Consider the following 17,057-nt stretch of genomic DNA (forward strand, 5'->3'; position numbering starts at 1 on the left):
TTTTATAACAGAAAGTAAAAAATATTTTAGTTTTTTTTCAAAAGTGTCAGTCTTTTTTTGTTTAAAGCGCAAAAAACAAAAACCACAGAGGTGTTCAAATACCGCCAAATTAAAGCTCTATTTGGGAGGAAAAAAGGACATACATTTTTTATTGGGTACAGCATCGCACGACAGCACAATTGTCAGTTATAATATCAGAAGTGTCGTTTCGCAAAAAATGGCCTGATTAGGAAGTGGGTAAAACCTTCCGTGGTAGCATAACATTTTTAAATTGAAAAAGATATATGCCTACAGAATAAATAAACTGGTAATACTGCTGATGGTACCTCCATCTCAGCTATATCCCCCAAATCTTATAAACAAAGTCTGCACATTCTTCCACAATTGTCCCAGACCAACTCCCCTAATAACCCCAATGGGCTAGATAGGGACTGTAGTATTTTTTCATCTATAGAACTCACAAAACACCTCTAAATCAGGAGTTTTGCCACCACCTAGCATTTTAAGCATGTCCAACTCAGACACACTAATGAGGCACAGATTAGTCAATGCGACATAGGGGTTGATTTACTGAAACTGAAAAGTGCAAAAACTGGTGCAGCTCTGCACAGAAACCAATCAGCTGCCAGGTTTTTGTTTTTTATCAAAGATTAATTGAATAACCTGATGTTTGGCTGCCATGCACAGCTGTACCAGATTTTGCACTTTCCAGTTTTAGTAAATCAACCCCACTGCTCCTAGCCTTCTCAGCATACCTTATACAGAATAGCAAAGCATAGCACACAATTTTTCGGAATATCTTCACATTACAGCCACATTCGAGAGAGTGATAATTTTCTAAAACACTGAGGCCTCGTACACACGACCGAGAATCTCGCCGTAAAAGAAACATCGTTTTCCTCGACGAGTTTCTTGTCAGGCTTGTCGAGAATCTTGTCAAGCTTTCTTTGCATACACACTGTCAAGACAAAATCTCGTCGCTCAAACGTGGTGACGTACAACACATACGACGGCACTATGAAGGGGAAGTTCGATTCCACTGGCACAACCCTTGGGGCTGCTTTTGCTAATCTCATGTTACTGCGTGTTAAGTAAAAGTTTGGTGAGAGACATTTTCGCGCTTTTCAGTCTGTTACAGTGTGATGAATGTGCTATCTCCATTACGAACGCTACTTTTACTGAAGGCGCGCTCCCGTTGCATACTTTATTCTGAGCATGCGCATGTTTCTAAGCATACACATGAACGTGTTTCTTGTCGTGAACCAGCCCGACGAGAAACACAACGAGGAAATTGAGACTCCCGACGAGAAAAAAGAGAACATGTTCCACAACAGTTTTCTCGACGAAAAACATACACACGACCGTTTTCCTCGGCAAAAAAGCTCTGCCACCAATTTTCTTGATGGATTTTGTCGAGGAAAGCGGTCGTGTGTACGAGGCCTTAGAGATGCCAGGACTGGGATCATAAATTCTGGAACTCATGCTTGTGTATGTATATTAGTTTATATTTTTACTTTCCAGGTCACAAAATATTTTTTTGCACTACTAGTAGTCTATTGTGCTATCTGGAAAGTAATATACACTATACTACCAAAAGTATTGAGACAGCTGTTTTACACCTACATGAACTTTAATGACATCCTCGTCTTAGTCCATAGGGTTCAATATTAAGTTGGCCCACCCTTTGCAGCTTTACCAGCTTCAACTTTTCTGGGAAGGCTGTCCACAAGGTTTAGGAGTTTGTATGACCATTCTTCCAGAAGGGCGTCCCAATACTTTTGATTATATATATATACTGTATATATATATATATATATATATATATATTCTGTAGGCAACCTGTGACTGCATTTTCTTCCATATAAATTTAATGACAGCCTTTGAAGATACAAGAGAAGGACCCAGCTTTCCTTTATCTTTACAACTTACCAAATGAACAGCCTGATCCACTTGGGGAATCAGGATCTTCTAGTAGACATTCTCCTGTTTTATTGTTACACGGTCCACCACCACAGTTGCATTCTACAAGACATGCAAAAAGGGCAATAATTATTCACAAAATTAGTAAATTACTCTAGGACAGGAAAGACATACACATGTTTAAGATTACACATAATGTCAAACATCTGTGTATTCTAAAAACTTTGTTCGTCACTATGTAAGTGATGATAGTCTTATCTGAATCACTTTAAGGCCTCATGCACACTGGACGTTAAAATAACGTTTTAAAAACGCCAGTAGCTTTGCAGTGAGTTTTTCAACTTTTTTCAGCTTTTTTCAATGTTTTTTCAATAGCGTTTTTTAGCGCTTATTAGCGTTTTTTCCATGTTAGCAGTTTTTAGTTGAAGAAAACATTTTTTTTTTAATGGATCAAAAACATTAAAAACGCCGGTAAATAAAGTTTTTGAGCGTTTATCAGCGTTTGAGTGCTTTTACAGCTGAAAAACGTCTCTCAGAACCCACTAGTTTTTTTTTTTTTTACTGCTCAAAAACGCCACTGCCCAAAACTGCTGATAACAGCCTATGTGTGCATGGACACATAGGATAGCATGATGGAGAGTTTATTGACTGTAGAAAAAAACGTCTACTGCCAAAAACAGCTGCTGTAAAAACGTCCAAAAACGTCCAGTGTGCATGAGGCCTAACTATGAATTCTACCAGGATAAATAGCGGCAAACATTCATTAGTTGCAACAGTGGTAGACCACCATTTTGCTATTCTTGGATTTTTGAAAGATTATACATGATAGCCATGGCATTGAAACCCTAATAAAATTGCATGTTCACTGGGAAGTACTGTAATATGCTTCTATCTGAAAAATGGAAGTTGCACATAACTCCTCTGATTTTCACTCTGCATCCTTATAGCGGTATTAAACCCAAAAGCAAACATTTATTATATTGCAGCTTACCAATTCTTAGATGTGATGGCTGCATCTGTTTTTTTTTTAGGCTTTCTTTCCTTTATTTTCACCTGGTGAACTGGCCAGTACGTTTGTTGTTTTTCAACAGAACCAGCCGTTCTGCAGATGTAACAAATACCACTGACAGAGGTGCATACAATAAGCGGCTTTTATTTATGTAAATAGTTACTGTAACTGCTTTAAAGTGTTAGCTGGGGTACAGCTTCATTATGTTAGTGTATCTAAATCTGCTTGTGCATCTAACACTCCCCTTTCCCCAGATTGATAATGATGCTGTCCAAATGTTCCCCTGTGCTTCATCCAGAGAGGAGGCACTCTAATACAGGAATATGTAGTTGGCCAGATTACCAGGTGAAAACAGAGGGATCAAAAGGCTAAAAAATAAAACAAATGCAACCACAACATACAATAATTGGTAAGCTGTAATATATAATATTTGTGGTTTTGGTTTTAATACCACTTTAAACCAGAATTTTGTGACCCACAGCTACCCCATAAAATTTTATGAGTAAGCAGGCTTTTCATTACTGAAGAGACATATAATGTTGGTGCTGTGAAGGCTTAACTCCTGTGCGCATGTGCAAGAGTTATGTCATCCTTGTTTATCAAGATGGCTGAAGGTGTCAAACCTAGAAGAAGACCTGCAAAGATGGCAGTGCTGGCCAGAGAGCTTATGAACATTGGATGAGGGCAGGTAAGTGAAGGCTGGCCTGTGTACGTAGAGTTTTGCTAACTTCAGAACTGCTTTTTTCTTTATAAAAGTAAATCGAAATGTGAAAGTAGCTTGAACCAAGCTGATCAATGTCCATAAACTCTGTGCACCTGTCAATGAAATCTGAATACAAGCTATTAGGCAGGTGTAGAATAGCCAGATTCTCAACACAAGGTTGGAGTTTTAAAATGGAGAATTTTGCTGGTGTTTATATAAATTTCTTCTTCTTTGTGATCCACTCTATTCAGAATCAAAAGAACACCACACAGAGTCAATGGGAGAGTACTTCCTAAAGAAGTAACTTCCTCTCTCCACTTTATGCACCATCAATCTCAAACCTCGTACACATAGGCAAGAATCTCGTCGGGAAAAAACGTTGTTTTTCCCGTCGAAATTCTTGGCAAGAATCTCTTGCCGCCCGAGTGTACTGACAGACCTTTCAAAAGAACCGCGGTTCACTTGAAAGGCAAGAACGCGGTGACGACATCGCATACGACGAGCATGCGCTCGTCACATTCGATGCCGTTGCCGCCATCTTGCTTCACCCTACCTATGCCGTGGAAGCTACTGCACATGCGTCAAAGGCATTTCAAACATGCATGGGTTTCCACGGCGGCCAGGTAAGTATACACACTCTCAGGTTTCTCGGCAGGAAAACTGACGAGAATCTCACTACGGGAAAATAGAGAGCATTTTCTCTATTTTTCTCGTCTAGATTCTAATTTGTGACAGTGAGAAACTTCTTTCTACTATAATGTTGGATTAGCACTCAAGCATCACCAGGAGGGTTGTCAGATCACCAGATAGCTGACAAAATGGATGAGGTTAAACTGGTGCAGTACAGAAATGCCTGGGTGGAAACCGTAATTTTTTGATAGTCCAATTCTACTATTTTATTAAAAATACATATTATATATATATATATATGTATATATGTGTATATATATATATATATATATATATATATATATATATATATATAGTAATTCTTTTTCAGCTACCCATCATGAACATAAGTAGACAATTTGGGTGGGGCAATGTCAAATGTGGGAAGAATATGTAGAATACATAACTTTTAGTACTCTGGTGTAGAGAAATCCCTTTATCCAATGAGGACTAATGAAAACCCTTTTAATTATATAAGCTGGTTATCTGAAGTTGTCATAAAAAGGTCAGTAAATCTTGATTGTATTATATTGTGTCTCCTTTCATTTCCCTCGCAGCTTTGACAAATATATGGTGAGCTCCTGAAACGTGTTTATGTACAGTTTTGGCTGGTTTTGAGTAATAACCCTCATTCACATGCTTATCTTCTGCTGGCACTTACTTTGACAGCCATATGACCCATAATTCCAGTATCCAGACTTGCATCTCTCACATTTCTGACCCCCTGATCCAGGTCTACATCTGCACTGTTGACTTATGTGATCACAGTTGTTGTCTATGGAAGCAGCATTGCACTTACACTTTTGACAGCCTAAGCAACTGTCAAAGCCATAGTATCCAATCTAGGGATATATGAGAGGAGAATGATGGTTTATTCCATATTAGATTTTACCACTTGACAGAGTACAAAACCACATGTATAAAATATGTATCAAAATGATTATAGAACGCAATAAGAATCAATGAAAGAAATCAGAGGACAGAATTAGAGCTAACAGAGGACAGAATTCGAAATAGACTTGAGAAACTTAACATTAATAAAACACCGGGACCACATGGCTTTCACCCCAGGGTACTTAGGGAACCCAGTCAAGTAATTGCCAGACCTTATTTTTACTAACAGTCTACTGACTGGAATGGTACCAGCTGATTGGAGAAAAGCCAATGTAGCACCAATATTTAAAAAAGGGTCCAAATACATCCTTGGGAATTACAGACCAGTTAGACTAACATCAATAGTATGTAAGCTCTTGGAGGGGATAAGGGACTATATACAAGATTTTAGTAAGGAAAACTGTATCATAAGCAGTAATCATCATGGATTTATGAAGAATCGTTCTTGCAAAACCAATCTATTAACCTTCTATGAGGAGGTGAGCTGCCATCTAGATAAAAGAAGGCCCGTAGATGTGGTGTATCTGGATTTTGCAAAAGCATTTGACACAGTTCCCCATAAACATTTACTGTACAAAGAAAGGTCCGTTGGCATGGACCATAGTGTTGAAAACATGGATTGAAAACTGGCTACAAGGGCGAGTTCAAAGGGTGGTGATAAATGGGGAATACTCAGAATTCTCTGGGGTGGAAAATGGGATCCCCCTAGGATCTGTGCTTGGACCAATCCTGTTTAATTTGTTCATAAATGACCTGGAGGATGAGGTAAACAGTTCAATCTCTGTATTTGCGGATGACACTAAGCTAAGCAGGGCAATAAATTCTCTGCAGGATGTGAAAACCTTGCAAGAAGATCTGAACAAATGAATGGGGTGGGCAAATACATGGCAAATTAGGTTTAACGTTGAAAAAATGTAAAATAATGTATTTGGGTGGCAAAAATATGAATGCAATCTACTCACTAGGGGGTGAATCTCTGGGAGAATCTAGGATGGAAAAGGACCTGGGTCTAGTAGATGATAGACACAGAAATGGCATACAATGCCAAGCTGCTGCTAACAAAGCAAACAGAATATTAGCATGCATTAAAAAGGGGATTAACTTCAGGGATAAAGCGATAATTCTCCCACTCTACAAGACTTTAGTACGGCTGCACCTGGAGTATGCTGTCCAGCGAGCTTGCATTGTGGAACGTCACTTCCAGTGTCCTGTAGCTGACACATATCGTCACTGTGACGTGATTCCATTGGCGATGACCCGTGACAGTGACGATACGCGTCAGACACAGGACATCTCAAGGCTGGATAAACTCGCTGTTTATCCAGCCTTTAGGGAAGCCTTACGTTTGATGTATAATGGCAATTTATTTTAGCATTTCACTGATATATTTGATTGGAGCGCAAAACCATTTTTTGATTTTCTTTATAAGGATGTAAGGATGTGGAATTCCCTTCCACAGGTGGTGGTTTCAGCGGAGGGGGGGGGGTCATCGATAGTTTAAAAAAACTATTAGATATACAATGTAATACTGACATAATCACACACATAGACTGGACTTGATGGACTTGTGTCTTTTTTAAACCTTACCTACTATGTAACTATGTAAGAATCTATTTATTACTATAAGCAATGCAATGGAAAAGAAAAAACATTTAGTATTCTTTATATCACTACAGACACATTTTAAATTAACTGTCCTATTTGGGTTACAAAGGTATTTTAAAAATAGGAAGGGGAATAGGATTTTTGTACTCACTGTATTTTTTACTCAACCTTTTACTCAGAGTCTATTGAGGAACACAATAAGTCTTCCACCTTCAGGTTATACTGCCACCTACAGGAGGATTGGACACGACACAAAAATGTAGGCCAGCCCAGAATAACCTCTCCTACTTTTTGTAGCTAAGCAGTACCGAGAGCATGATCAAAAACAAATAGGTACAGGACCTGTGTCCCTCAATTGACTCCAAGAAAAGGATTTTCCAGTGAGTACCAAAATCCTTTTTTATTTCTTGTCTATCGAGGGTCACATATGTTTTTCACTTTTGGTAAAAAGCCCAGTGTGAGCAGTAGAAAAACTGGGGATTGCCTGAAGCTCACTTATGCCTAAAGCTGGCACCAGTTGAAATTACATCCTCCACTTGGTAGAAAAGTGGTGACAACTAAAGACCAGATGATGCCCTTGCATTGGTAAACTAATACTTGGTGTCATGAGATCAAGAAACACTCACATAGCCTGTAAAGTATGTCTTGACTGGGAAAGGAGAAAATGGATCTTTAGATCTAAAAGTTTGGGCCACGCAGAATGATGGAATGAGAAACCAGGCCAGATCTAGCCTGTCTAATGTGGGGTGGCAGTTAAAAATGTCAGAGGGGCAGAGGATGGGGGTCAGCAGGACAGAGGATAGGGTCAGCGATTTGTAGGGCAGTATACAGAAGCTATTAACTTGTAGAAAAGTGAACAGGGGTCCACAGGGCAAAGAACAGGGATCAGCAGATCTGAGGATAGGGGTTATCAGAACTGAGGACAGGTGTCTAGGGGAAGCTAGAGCAGTATTGTTGCAGGCTAGGGCAGTATAGTGGCAGCATAGTGACAGGTTAGAGTAGTATAGTGGCAGGTTAGAGCAGTATAGTGACAGGTTAGAGTGGTATAATTATAGGTTAGGGCAGTATAGTGGAAGGCTAGGGCAGCATAGTGGTAGTATGGTGGCAGGCTAGGGCAGTATAGTGGCAGGCTTTGACAGTATAGTGGCAGGCTAGGGTTGTATAGTGGCATGCTAGGGCAGTATAGTGGCAAGCTAGGGCAGCATAGTGGCAGTATATGGGTAGGCTAGGGCAGTATAGTGGCAGGTTAGGTCAGTATAATGGCAGACTGTGGCAGTAAAATGGCAGCATAGGGCAGGCTAGAGCAGTATAGTGGCAAGCTAGGGCAGTATGATGGCAGGCTTTGGCAGTATAGAGACAGAAAACTGGCAGGCTAGGGCAGTATATAGTGGCAGGCTAGGACAGTATAGTGGCAGGCTGGGGCTGTATGTAGTGACAGTGTGCTCAGTCACTTACAGCATGGCTGGAGATAAGGACTCCCGTGTGGGCTCCTCCTCTTTTACCTTCTTCAGCTGAGAGATCAGCCTGAGTGAAAGAGTCTGTGGAAGGAGTGATGGAAGCAGCCAAACCCCGGCCCCACCCACCAACTTTAGCTGCCTCTGAAACTAGTAAAAATCCCAGAGGGACAACCTAAACTTATTAGATGACAGGGCGCAGGTACAGACAGCCTTCACCGACCAGCTGGGCCCCCCTGCTGACTCAATGGTCATCTTAACTAGGCAGTACACTTATTATTAGGGTTGTCCAGATACCGATACCAGTATCGGTATCGGGACCGATACCGAGTATTTGCGGGAGTACTCGTACTCGCGCAAATACCCCCGATACCTAAATAGAATACTTTCCCCCCCCTGCCGCCGCATCGCGCCGCCGCATCGAAGGAAATTGGCTAGAGGGACATTGCTGCATATGTGAGGGACATGGCTAGAGGGACATTGCTGCATATGTGAGGGACATGGCTAGAGGGACATTGCTGCATATGTGAGGGACATGGCTAGAGGGACATGGCTGCATATGTGAGGGACATGGCTGCATATGTGAGGGACATGGCTAGAGGGACATGGCTGCATATGTGAGGGACATGGCTAGAGGGACATGGCTGCATATGTGGGGGACATGGCTGCATTTGGGGACACATTTAAAAAAAGTATCGGTATTCGGTATCGGCGACTACTTGAAAAAAAGTATCGGTACTTGTACTCGGTCCTAAAAAAGTGGTATCGGGACAACCCTACTTATTATGTTTGTAAAGCTGCAATGACAGGGAAAGTGCAGCTGTCTGAAGTATGGCAGAGCAGCCAGGCACAGTGTCCAGGGTGGAGAAGGGTGGCAGTTTGCCTTGAGGGGCACCACTGAAATATGGGGAGGCATAGCCCACCCCAGCACCCCCTAGATCTGGCCCTGATGAAAAACCCTACAGGTCAAACAAGGAAGAGAGACTCCACCCAGAGAAGTGGACATGGACAGAGGGACTCAAGAACAATGTTCTGCTTGAGGAGAGGAACAGAACCATTACAGGTCCAAAAGGAATGAGGTTTCATGAATGCAGTGGGAACCAAAGTCCGACCCAAAAAGTCAACAGGAACATGGATAAGGTACAAGGGAAGTCCCCATACAAGGACATAACAAGGGATGGAGGCTTAACCATAATTGGCAAGATAGAACCCAGACTTCAGTTCTAACCCTATCCTCCTGTAAAAAATGTAAGTCGCCCCTGGGGTAAAACTCAATGATAAACCTTGCAGGAACATCTTTATTATGCCTAATCTCAGGCATTCCAAAGTTCTGTAGTAACCAATGGATTGTTGGGTCCTTCTGCCATCCCTAAAGCCTCGTACACACCCTCGGTTTTCTCTGCAACAACCAGCAAGTAAACTGCTGGCAACACTTTCTTGCCGAGTAAACCGAGCGTGTGTACGAGGCTTTCAGGTTTCTCGTCTGGAAATCTGGCCAGAATCTCGACGAGAAAAATAGAGATCCTGCTCTCTATTTTCTCGTCGAGATTCTTGTCGGCCTGTTTCCCGACGAGAAACCCGAGAGTGTGTATACTTATCTGTCGCCGTGGAAACCCGAGCATGCTCGAAATGACTTCGATGCTTCCACGGCATAGGTAGGGTAAAGCAAAATGGCAGCGACGGCATTGAATGTGATGAGCGCATGCCTTTCAAAAGAACCACGGTTCTTTTGAAAGGATTCTGGCCCGTGTAACGAGATTCTGGCCTGTGTGTACGAGGCCTCAGTGTTGACTTGCCCTGATCTGAAACTGATGCTCACAAACACACCAGTAACAATGCAAAGGGTTTTATTAGGACCAGGACAGGCCCTGCAAAGGAACAAATATCTTAGACAGTTACATAAACAACAGGTTTACCCGACAGGGTCTATGACTCTTGTTCCCTTCTATCAACTGTAAGTGGCCTTTCCAAACGCACTGGGTAGATAAGTCAGAATGACCTGGCTGACAACAATGTAATAAAACATAGTAGAGAAATAACTCTAAAAGAGAACACCAGCAGCTGTAATAAACAGTATTGCCTAGCTAGGGCCTATCTGTACCACTGGCCAGTGGAAGAACAGATATACAGTTTGACAGTGGTGGGACCCATAAACTTACACTACTTTCAAAGTGAGAGTATTTGTAATCCACAAGGATCTTAAAGCATCCTGGGCAGATTCTTCTGGCGGCATCCAAGTTCAGAAACAGCAAGCACGTTTACCTAAAAGGCCTCTCACCCTTATGCCAAGTAGGTATCCTTGGGTCAGCAGTCTATTCCTCAGAGGCCAGACAAGAGGTCACACCACACTTTTGGGCTCCCCTCTCATGCCTGATCCTGGTTGCACTCCAGTTCACGTCATTCTGACCGAATATCCTGAAGTCATATTTAAAGTGACCCTGTCAGGTTGCGATTAACCACTCTAATACCAGCATGCAAAAAATGAGTTGACTTTGGTGTCTGCTTTCCTAAAATAGATCATTTTGTTGGTGTTTTTACTGCCCTAACATTTTTATTTGATATGTTTTAAAAACAGAAAGGGAAACAGGTTTTATTTATTTATTTTTGGTCTTTTTTTTTTCTTTATATGATAAAAATAAAAAAGTGGTGAATAAATACCACAATATAAAATTCTGTCATTCTCAAAAAATTATGTAAAATTAATTTGGATACAGTGTTATGGAGTTATTATCAGTCAAACAATCTCAGCAAAAATTACAAAATGGCCTGAGAAAAGAAGAAGGTGTAACATGATGACATTGGGTGGTTAAACCATTCAAATAACTTTTATGTATTGAGGCTTTATTAGTTTGGCACTGATACAGTAGAAATTGTCTAACATTATAGCTTTTATAGCTGAAAGAGAATACATAAAATCCCAACAATCCAATAATTAGACGTCTCCAAATATAGATACTAATACTCACTTGACAGCGGTCACAAGTTACTCCAGTGACACCTGGTTTGCAGTGGCATTTTCCTGTGATATCACTGCAGGAATCTGTACCACACTTTGAACAGCGACACTCTGAAATATTAATGAGGTTTGTGAATGTATCTATGTGCAGTCACAGCAATCAGCAATTTAATGAAAACCTATAAAATGTCTAAAGCTGGCCATAAATAACTTGAGTTTGAACAGATTTCTGCTGAATCGGTTGAAATTTGAGCAGTGTGTGGTCGTGCAAGCACCACCATGCTCAACTAAAGATGATTTAGAAACTGACTGAGCCAGGTGGAAAATCCTATCAAATGCAGTCATTGTTTGGCTATACAATAGACAGCAATGGAGATTCTTCTATTCACCCTTTTTTACCGTGAATGGGGAAATCAGTCTCCTCTATGGAGCGGTGGGGTTCAACAGACACAAGTCCATTGACAACCGTTGACATTCGATCTTGTCCACTAAAAACAGACAGATGGGGATCCCCATCTGTCTGGCAGATCGGATGGCAGTTGGGTGTAAATGGACAGGTGGTCACCCATAGAGGAAAGTGGGCTGTGTCTATGTCCAATCTGCCTAAACGGAGCTGACACAGACCAGCCACCCGCCTGCTCAGTGGGGATCAGCAGACAGATTCCCCACTGAGTAGGCGGACTTCAACTGAGCCTGGCCTGTGTGGAAGGGGCCTAAGTTGAAGTTTTGGATTACTTAGTTTGGCAGAATCTTTTTTTAACACCTTTTTTTTAAGATACAACAAAAATCCAAATGGCAGGTCGCTGCCATAGAAGAGCTGGTATACTTACCTTTCTGATGACCCATGTCAGCCTACCTTCCTTCTGTTCTAGCTCTTCAGTCAGATTTTGTGGCATTCAACACTTCTGAGAATGTTGGATGGCTTTGAAAACAACATTGCAATGGGGTTCTTTCCTTTGATCCCCACACTCCTAAAGTACTTAGCAGTAATTGTCAAAATGAAGAGTCTGGCGGGGCTACAGTGCTGGAACAGAACAAAGGTAGGAGACACAGGCCATTGGATAGGTGAGTAAAACATCTCTTCTATTGTAGGGACCTGACATTTGGCTTTTTTAGGGAATTAACAGGGTTTTTTTTAGCGACCATGGCACTGGCATATAAATATGTAAGCAAGCAGTTTAAGGAAATAAGTCTCTAAGCTGTACCTGTGCAGTTTTTAGCCACTCTAGCATTCCCATAATATCCGGGTGCACATCGCTCACAGTGAAATCCTGTGGTGTTGCCCATACAACTGTTGCATTGCCCTGTGACTTCATTACAGTCTTCAAAAATCAGGTTGGGATCTGAATTTCCACTGCAATCACATTTTCGGCATGTGCCACCTATTAGCAGTGGGTTGCCATAATAACCTGGTGCACACCTAAAATAAAAGAGAAGTAATCATAACAAGCTGTACTGTATTCATGAGGACACATTGTAAATCCTCCTGTAAAATGTTAAAATAAACTATGCTTGTTTATAAGTTTGGCATACCTACATTAACATTTTTACTAGTTGGCAGTTTAGATAATTCTTACTGATTGTAACTTAAATGTTGCACATAAAATTCACTATTTACCATTTATGTCGTTTTCAAATGCTTCTTACTGGAATCTATAAACATTTATTAATAAGTATTGCAAAGGAAATATAGCAGGAATATCCTTTCCTACAGCTGTGCAGAAAAAGTGTCCTTTTTTGTGCATTAAAGTCAGTTAGCTTTTGTCAGATCATCAGTTACCAAAGTGTTTCCATTTTAGCTAACACTTCCGTTGCAACAGGTCTTTAAGCCCATGTATTGGTAATATACTTTGAAATTAAAATAAAGATCACACGCACATTTAGGATAAAATATAAATATTCCGCGAAGGTCTTAGAGTGTGAGATGTAAACCATATGCTTTATAACCCAATAAAGTTGCATCAGCATAAATCATGGCAGATATTCTACTGTAAAATGTTCCAGCTGTTTGCTATACAGAAATAGCTATAGAAAGTGGATTAAGTCAAGAGTAATGTATCTGTAACATTGTCTCATAAATGTGTCTGGATGGAGGAGGTGTATAGATCATTTGACTGCTAAGGTTCCTTTTTGTCATTGGGGGACAGTTTACATAAGAAATGTGTTGTAGAACAGCAGTGTGTATAAAACAAGGGGGAGGGGCTGAATAAGAATGTTAATAATAATTGTTTAATTATAAATTAAAAAAAAAAAAAAATATATATATATATATATATATATATATATATATATATATATATATATATACACCTGATAAATTAAGTTAAGCCCTGCTTTGTAAAATGCCAAAACAATTAAGCTGACTTATTAAAGGAGTTGCTAATATTCACACAATAATTTATGTGAATATTCACATCATGTGCAGATGAAATAAGTAAACAGGAATTTGCGTTCCCTATGATTGGATAATTGAAGTTACAACTCAGTCACAGTGCTGGGGTCATCGACTGAGCATGCTCTATGTACAGTACAGCAGCACTGTTAAAAGTGACAGCACTGGGTTAAAGCCCACTGCTGCGCTGCCAAACACAGTATATGCATACAGACTTCAGCAACAGGTAATTATCCATTTCCACTTTTATCACTAGTTACTGTCCCTTACTTGTAAGGCCTCATTACCATAGTAGTAAAGAATAGGCATTTGCTTCATGTTATTGAAGCTTTGCAAATATTTTACACAGCCAAGTACTGTTTTGGAAAAATCTTACCATCTATACACACATGAAAATCAGTGCGCATGCGCGCGGGAGATTTCAATCCGGCATGGGTCGGCGGGGCCGGCCCTTCAGCCGAGGATCCCCCCTGCGCATGCGCCGCTGCAATCAGCGGCGCATTGCGAGGGGAATATCTCCTAAACCGTACAGGTTTAGGAGATATTCTTTATAAGCCTTACCTGTAGGCAAAAGTAAAAAAAGTGGGTTTACAACCACTTTAATTGGATACAATTATCGGATACGGTGACAACGGAGGGGAGAGAGGAATTAAGGGGGAGGAATGTCTTTGACAAAGGTATTATGTTGGACTATTATCTTTGTGAAGATAAAAAAAAATTATAAAAAAAAAAAGAAGGTTTTGTGTTGTTTTTTAGCTCGCCAGCAAACTTTTTCAGGCAATGGCAACTTGACAAATGCTTCAATTCAAGCCAATACCAGCGTAACTTAAGCGCACTATAGATGCTCGTAATTCTTTGAGTAAGCATTTGCGTTTAATTTTCTTTAAAAAAAAACTTTTCAACAAGGTTTCCTGAAACCATCAGGTAATGGATTACAAATGCCATCTAAAAGGCATCAAAATGCTATAAAGATTTCACAAGCATCTTAAAAAGCATTTCTTTTAACGACTGTGTAAATTTAAGCAATGTGTGTATTGAAGAGTTGCAAGACATAGTTACATCTGGTTGAAAAAGTCATCTCGGTCAACCAATAAAAGGGACTTTTTTTTATACAATCCTATATACACAATCATATACCCACAGTTAAAGGCAAAAAAAACAAACAAACAAAAAACCCCAGCAAAGCATGATCCAATTTGCTCCAGCAGGGGAAAAATTGCTCCCTGATCCCCCCCAAGAGGCAATCAGATATTCCCTGGATCAACTTTACCTATAAATGTTAGTATCCAGTTATATTATATATTGAGACTAATAATTCAAATGTATTAATTCTATGCATTAAACCCTTACATCTGTCTTAATTCAGAATACACAAATTGTTTCAGCAGTATTGAAAGTAAGGAAGGAAACCAAATTTTGCGTTGTCACCAGAACAAGTATAGATGGATGCGATGGAGGTATAGGCAGAACAGAGCACACATTAATATTAAAATCTGTTCAGGACTTTTATTTCTTTATTAAGGGGTTCAACAAACAGACATAATATTGCTATAATAGGTGAAGTGTGACTCGGCAGGGTACACAGATGCAATGGGGTAGAGCAAGGAGTAGTCCAGGGAGGTGCAGGACATTACTGTGATACAGCCAAGGAGAATCAGCAGCATCACAGGATGGAAATGAAATGCAGTAAAATGGAATACGTCCAGTGGTAGCAACCTGGGGCACAGCAAGGGATAAGCAGCCAAACAACAGGGTGGAAGCAAGGCACGTCAAAATATTAAGTCCAGAGGCACAGGGCAGTAATTTATGGCCTGAGAAGAAACAAGTCCTGTGCAATTGGCTACAAGTCAGTGGAAGATGCAGAAAAAAATGTGCCTGCTGCTGGACCTGTTCAGATATTTAAACCTAAGCTGGGATGAGATCCTGCAGCCAGGCAGCCTGATAATTGGTGTCAGGTTGCACTGGCAACAGGCTGCACCCTCTTTTGGCCAAGTCGCATTAAGCAGCATGGCCTTTGCCCACTTAGACAAGGTGGTGATTGTGGAGGGGAAGTCTAGAGCCTGCATGTAGTGAATTCACATGTAGGCAAAGCAGGAGGTTTGACTGTCCAGCTCCCTGAATGTAGGTGATGAGGAATGGCAGAATATATGTGTAAGTGCCAGGGAATGGCAGCTAGTAGGGCAACTTTTTTCTCCACAGATACGTGGCATGGAGTAGTGGAACTGTGCTGGGTTATAACCGTTAGGGAACAGGATGATTAATGACAAGGGTAGATCTTTTAATGGAGATTTCTATTCTGGTTAAAACCATCTTGGAGGGACTTCCTTCAATTTGGAGAGATTTTTATTTAATTCTGTTGTGTTTATAGAAAATAAATTTTAAGGAAATCTCCCCAATGAGACATGCATAGTAAAAATAACTAACCTTTTACTAAATAAAAATATTTTTTTGTCTCTAAATGACTCTAAATGCAAGTAGTGCAATACTTGACTTAGTACGAGAATTGGTATCAGCCTTTTGCAGTATACTGTACAGGTTGTACAGCAGAGGTAAGCCAGAGGGGGAGTGAGAAGCATCAAAAGGAACCAATTAGTGTGTTGCTTCTTGGTTCACTTTCCCGTCAAAGAGTGGAGAGCGAAAGGGAAAATGAAATTCTAGACAGAATTGTGCTGTGGGGTAGAGCTGGGTAAACTTTATGAGGAGGTGGACAAAAATGCAAATGCAACTGTGGATCGAGCACCCGGGAGCTCTGCTTTCCATGTGATGTATGGGTAGTAGCACTGACCTTTTTGTTTATATACAAAAATGCAAATCCATTAGCAGGTAAAACAGCTCCCAGATATTTATTTCATCTGTGTATTTAGCTGTGTCTGGAGTCAGCATGAATATTATATCCACACCTCTGAGTGAATACAGTGCACATCGTGATGCAGATTTATTTGCTCTGACTAGATGCGTGTGCAGATTCTTGGCCAAAGGACAGGTAGGACTGGAGTCCAGTGATCAGGAGTAAGCATACATTTACATTACTCAATATATATATCTATATTATCAGTGTTCTGTATTTTTATTTTGAAAGGTGATATACAAAAGACTTTCAGTCTTACCTTTCACATTTGGGTCCAGCAAAATTCTCCCTACAGATACAACGCACAGAACCTCTCTTCATAGCACACGTAAGGGCAAAGCTGTTGGAAAAGAATAATGGTATTTTCTATTTAGCAAACAAACACTGCTTTAAGAAGTAGTACTATGTGTACAACTTGTAAAAGGGCTTAGAGGAGCTCCATAGCTGGTGTAAACAATAAGGTTGGGCCTCCCATGCAAGGTGTACCAATTCTTGAGAAAACCTCTAAAGCTGTAAACAAAGATCATCAAATGCTTATACACTAAACACATATGGAGTCTCCAAGGACAAGTGAAAGACAGCAAACCATTAGGATGTCAACATATTA

At 40.5% G+C, this 17,057-nt stretch overlaps 1 protein-coding gene across 1 annotated transcript in view; it reads right to left on the minus strand.

Moving 5' to 3' along the window:
• Positions 1-17,057, minus strand: part of LAMA4 (laminin subunit alpha 4) — a 151,842-nt gene that overhangs the window by 87,981 nt on the left and 46,804 nt on the right. The window contains exons 4-8 of the mRNA XM_040350260.1: positions 16,710-16,790; positions 12,416-12,630; positions 11,221-11,321; positions 4,963-5,143; positions 1,930-2,022 (exon numbers count right to left, since the gene is read on the minus strand). Of these exons, the coding sequence (XP_040206194.1) occupies positions 1,930-2,022; positions 4,963-5,143; positions 11,221-11,321; positions 12,416-12,630; positions 16,710-16,790 (671 nt within the window). The remainder of the gene's footprint in view (positions 1-1,929; positions 2,023-4,962; positions 5,144-11,220; positions 11,322-12,415; positions 12,631-16,709; positions 16,791-17,057) is intronic.

This window comes from Rana temporaria, chromosome 4 (assembly GCF_905171775.1).
Source record: "Rana temporaria chromosome 4, aRanTem1.1, whole genome shotgun sequence".
Taxonomy (NCBI): Eukaryota; Metazoa; Chordata; class Amphibia; order Anura; family Ranidae; genus Rana; species Rana temporaria.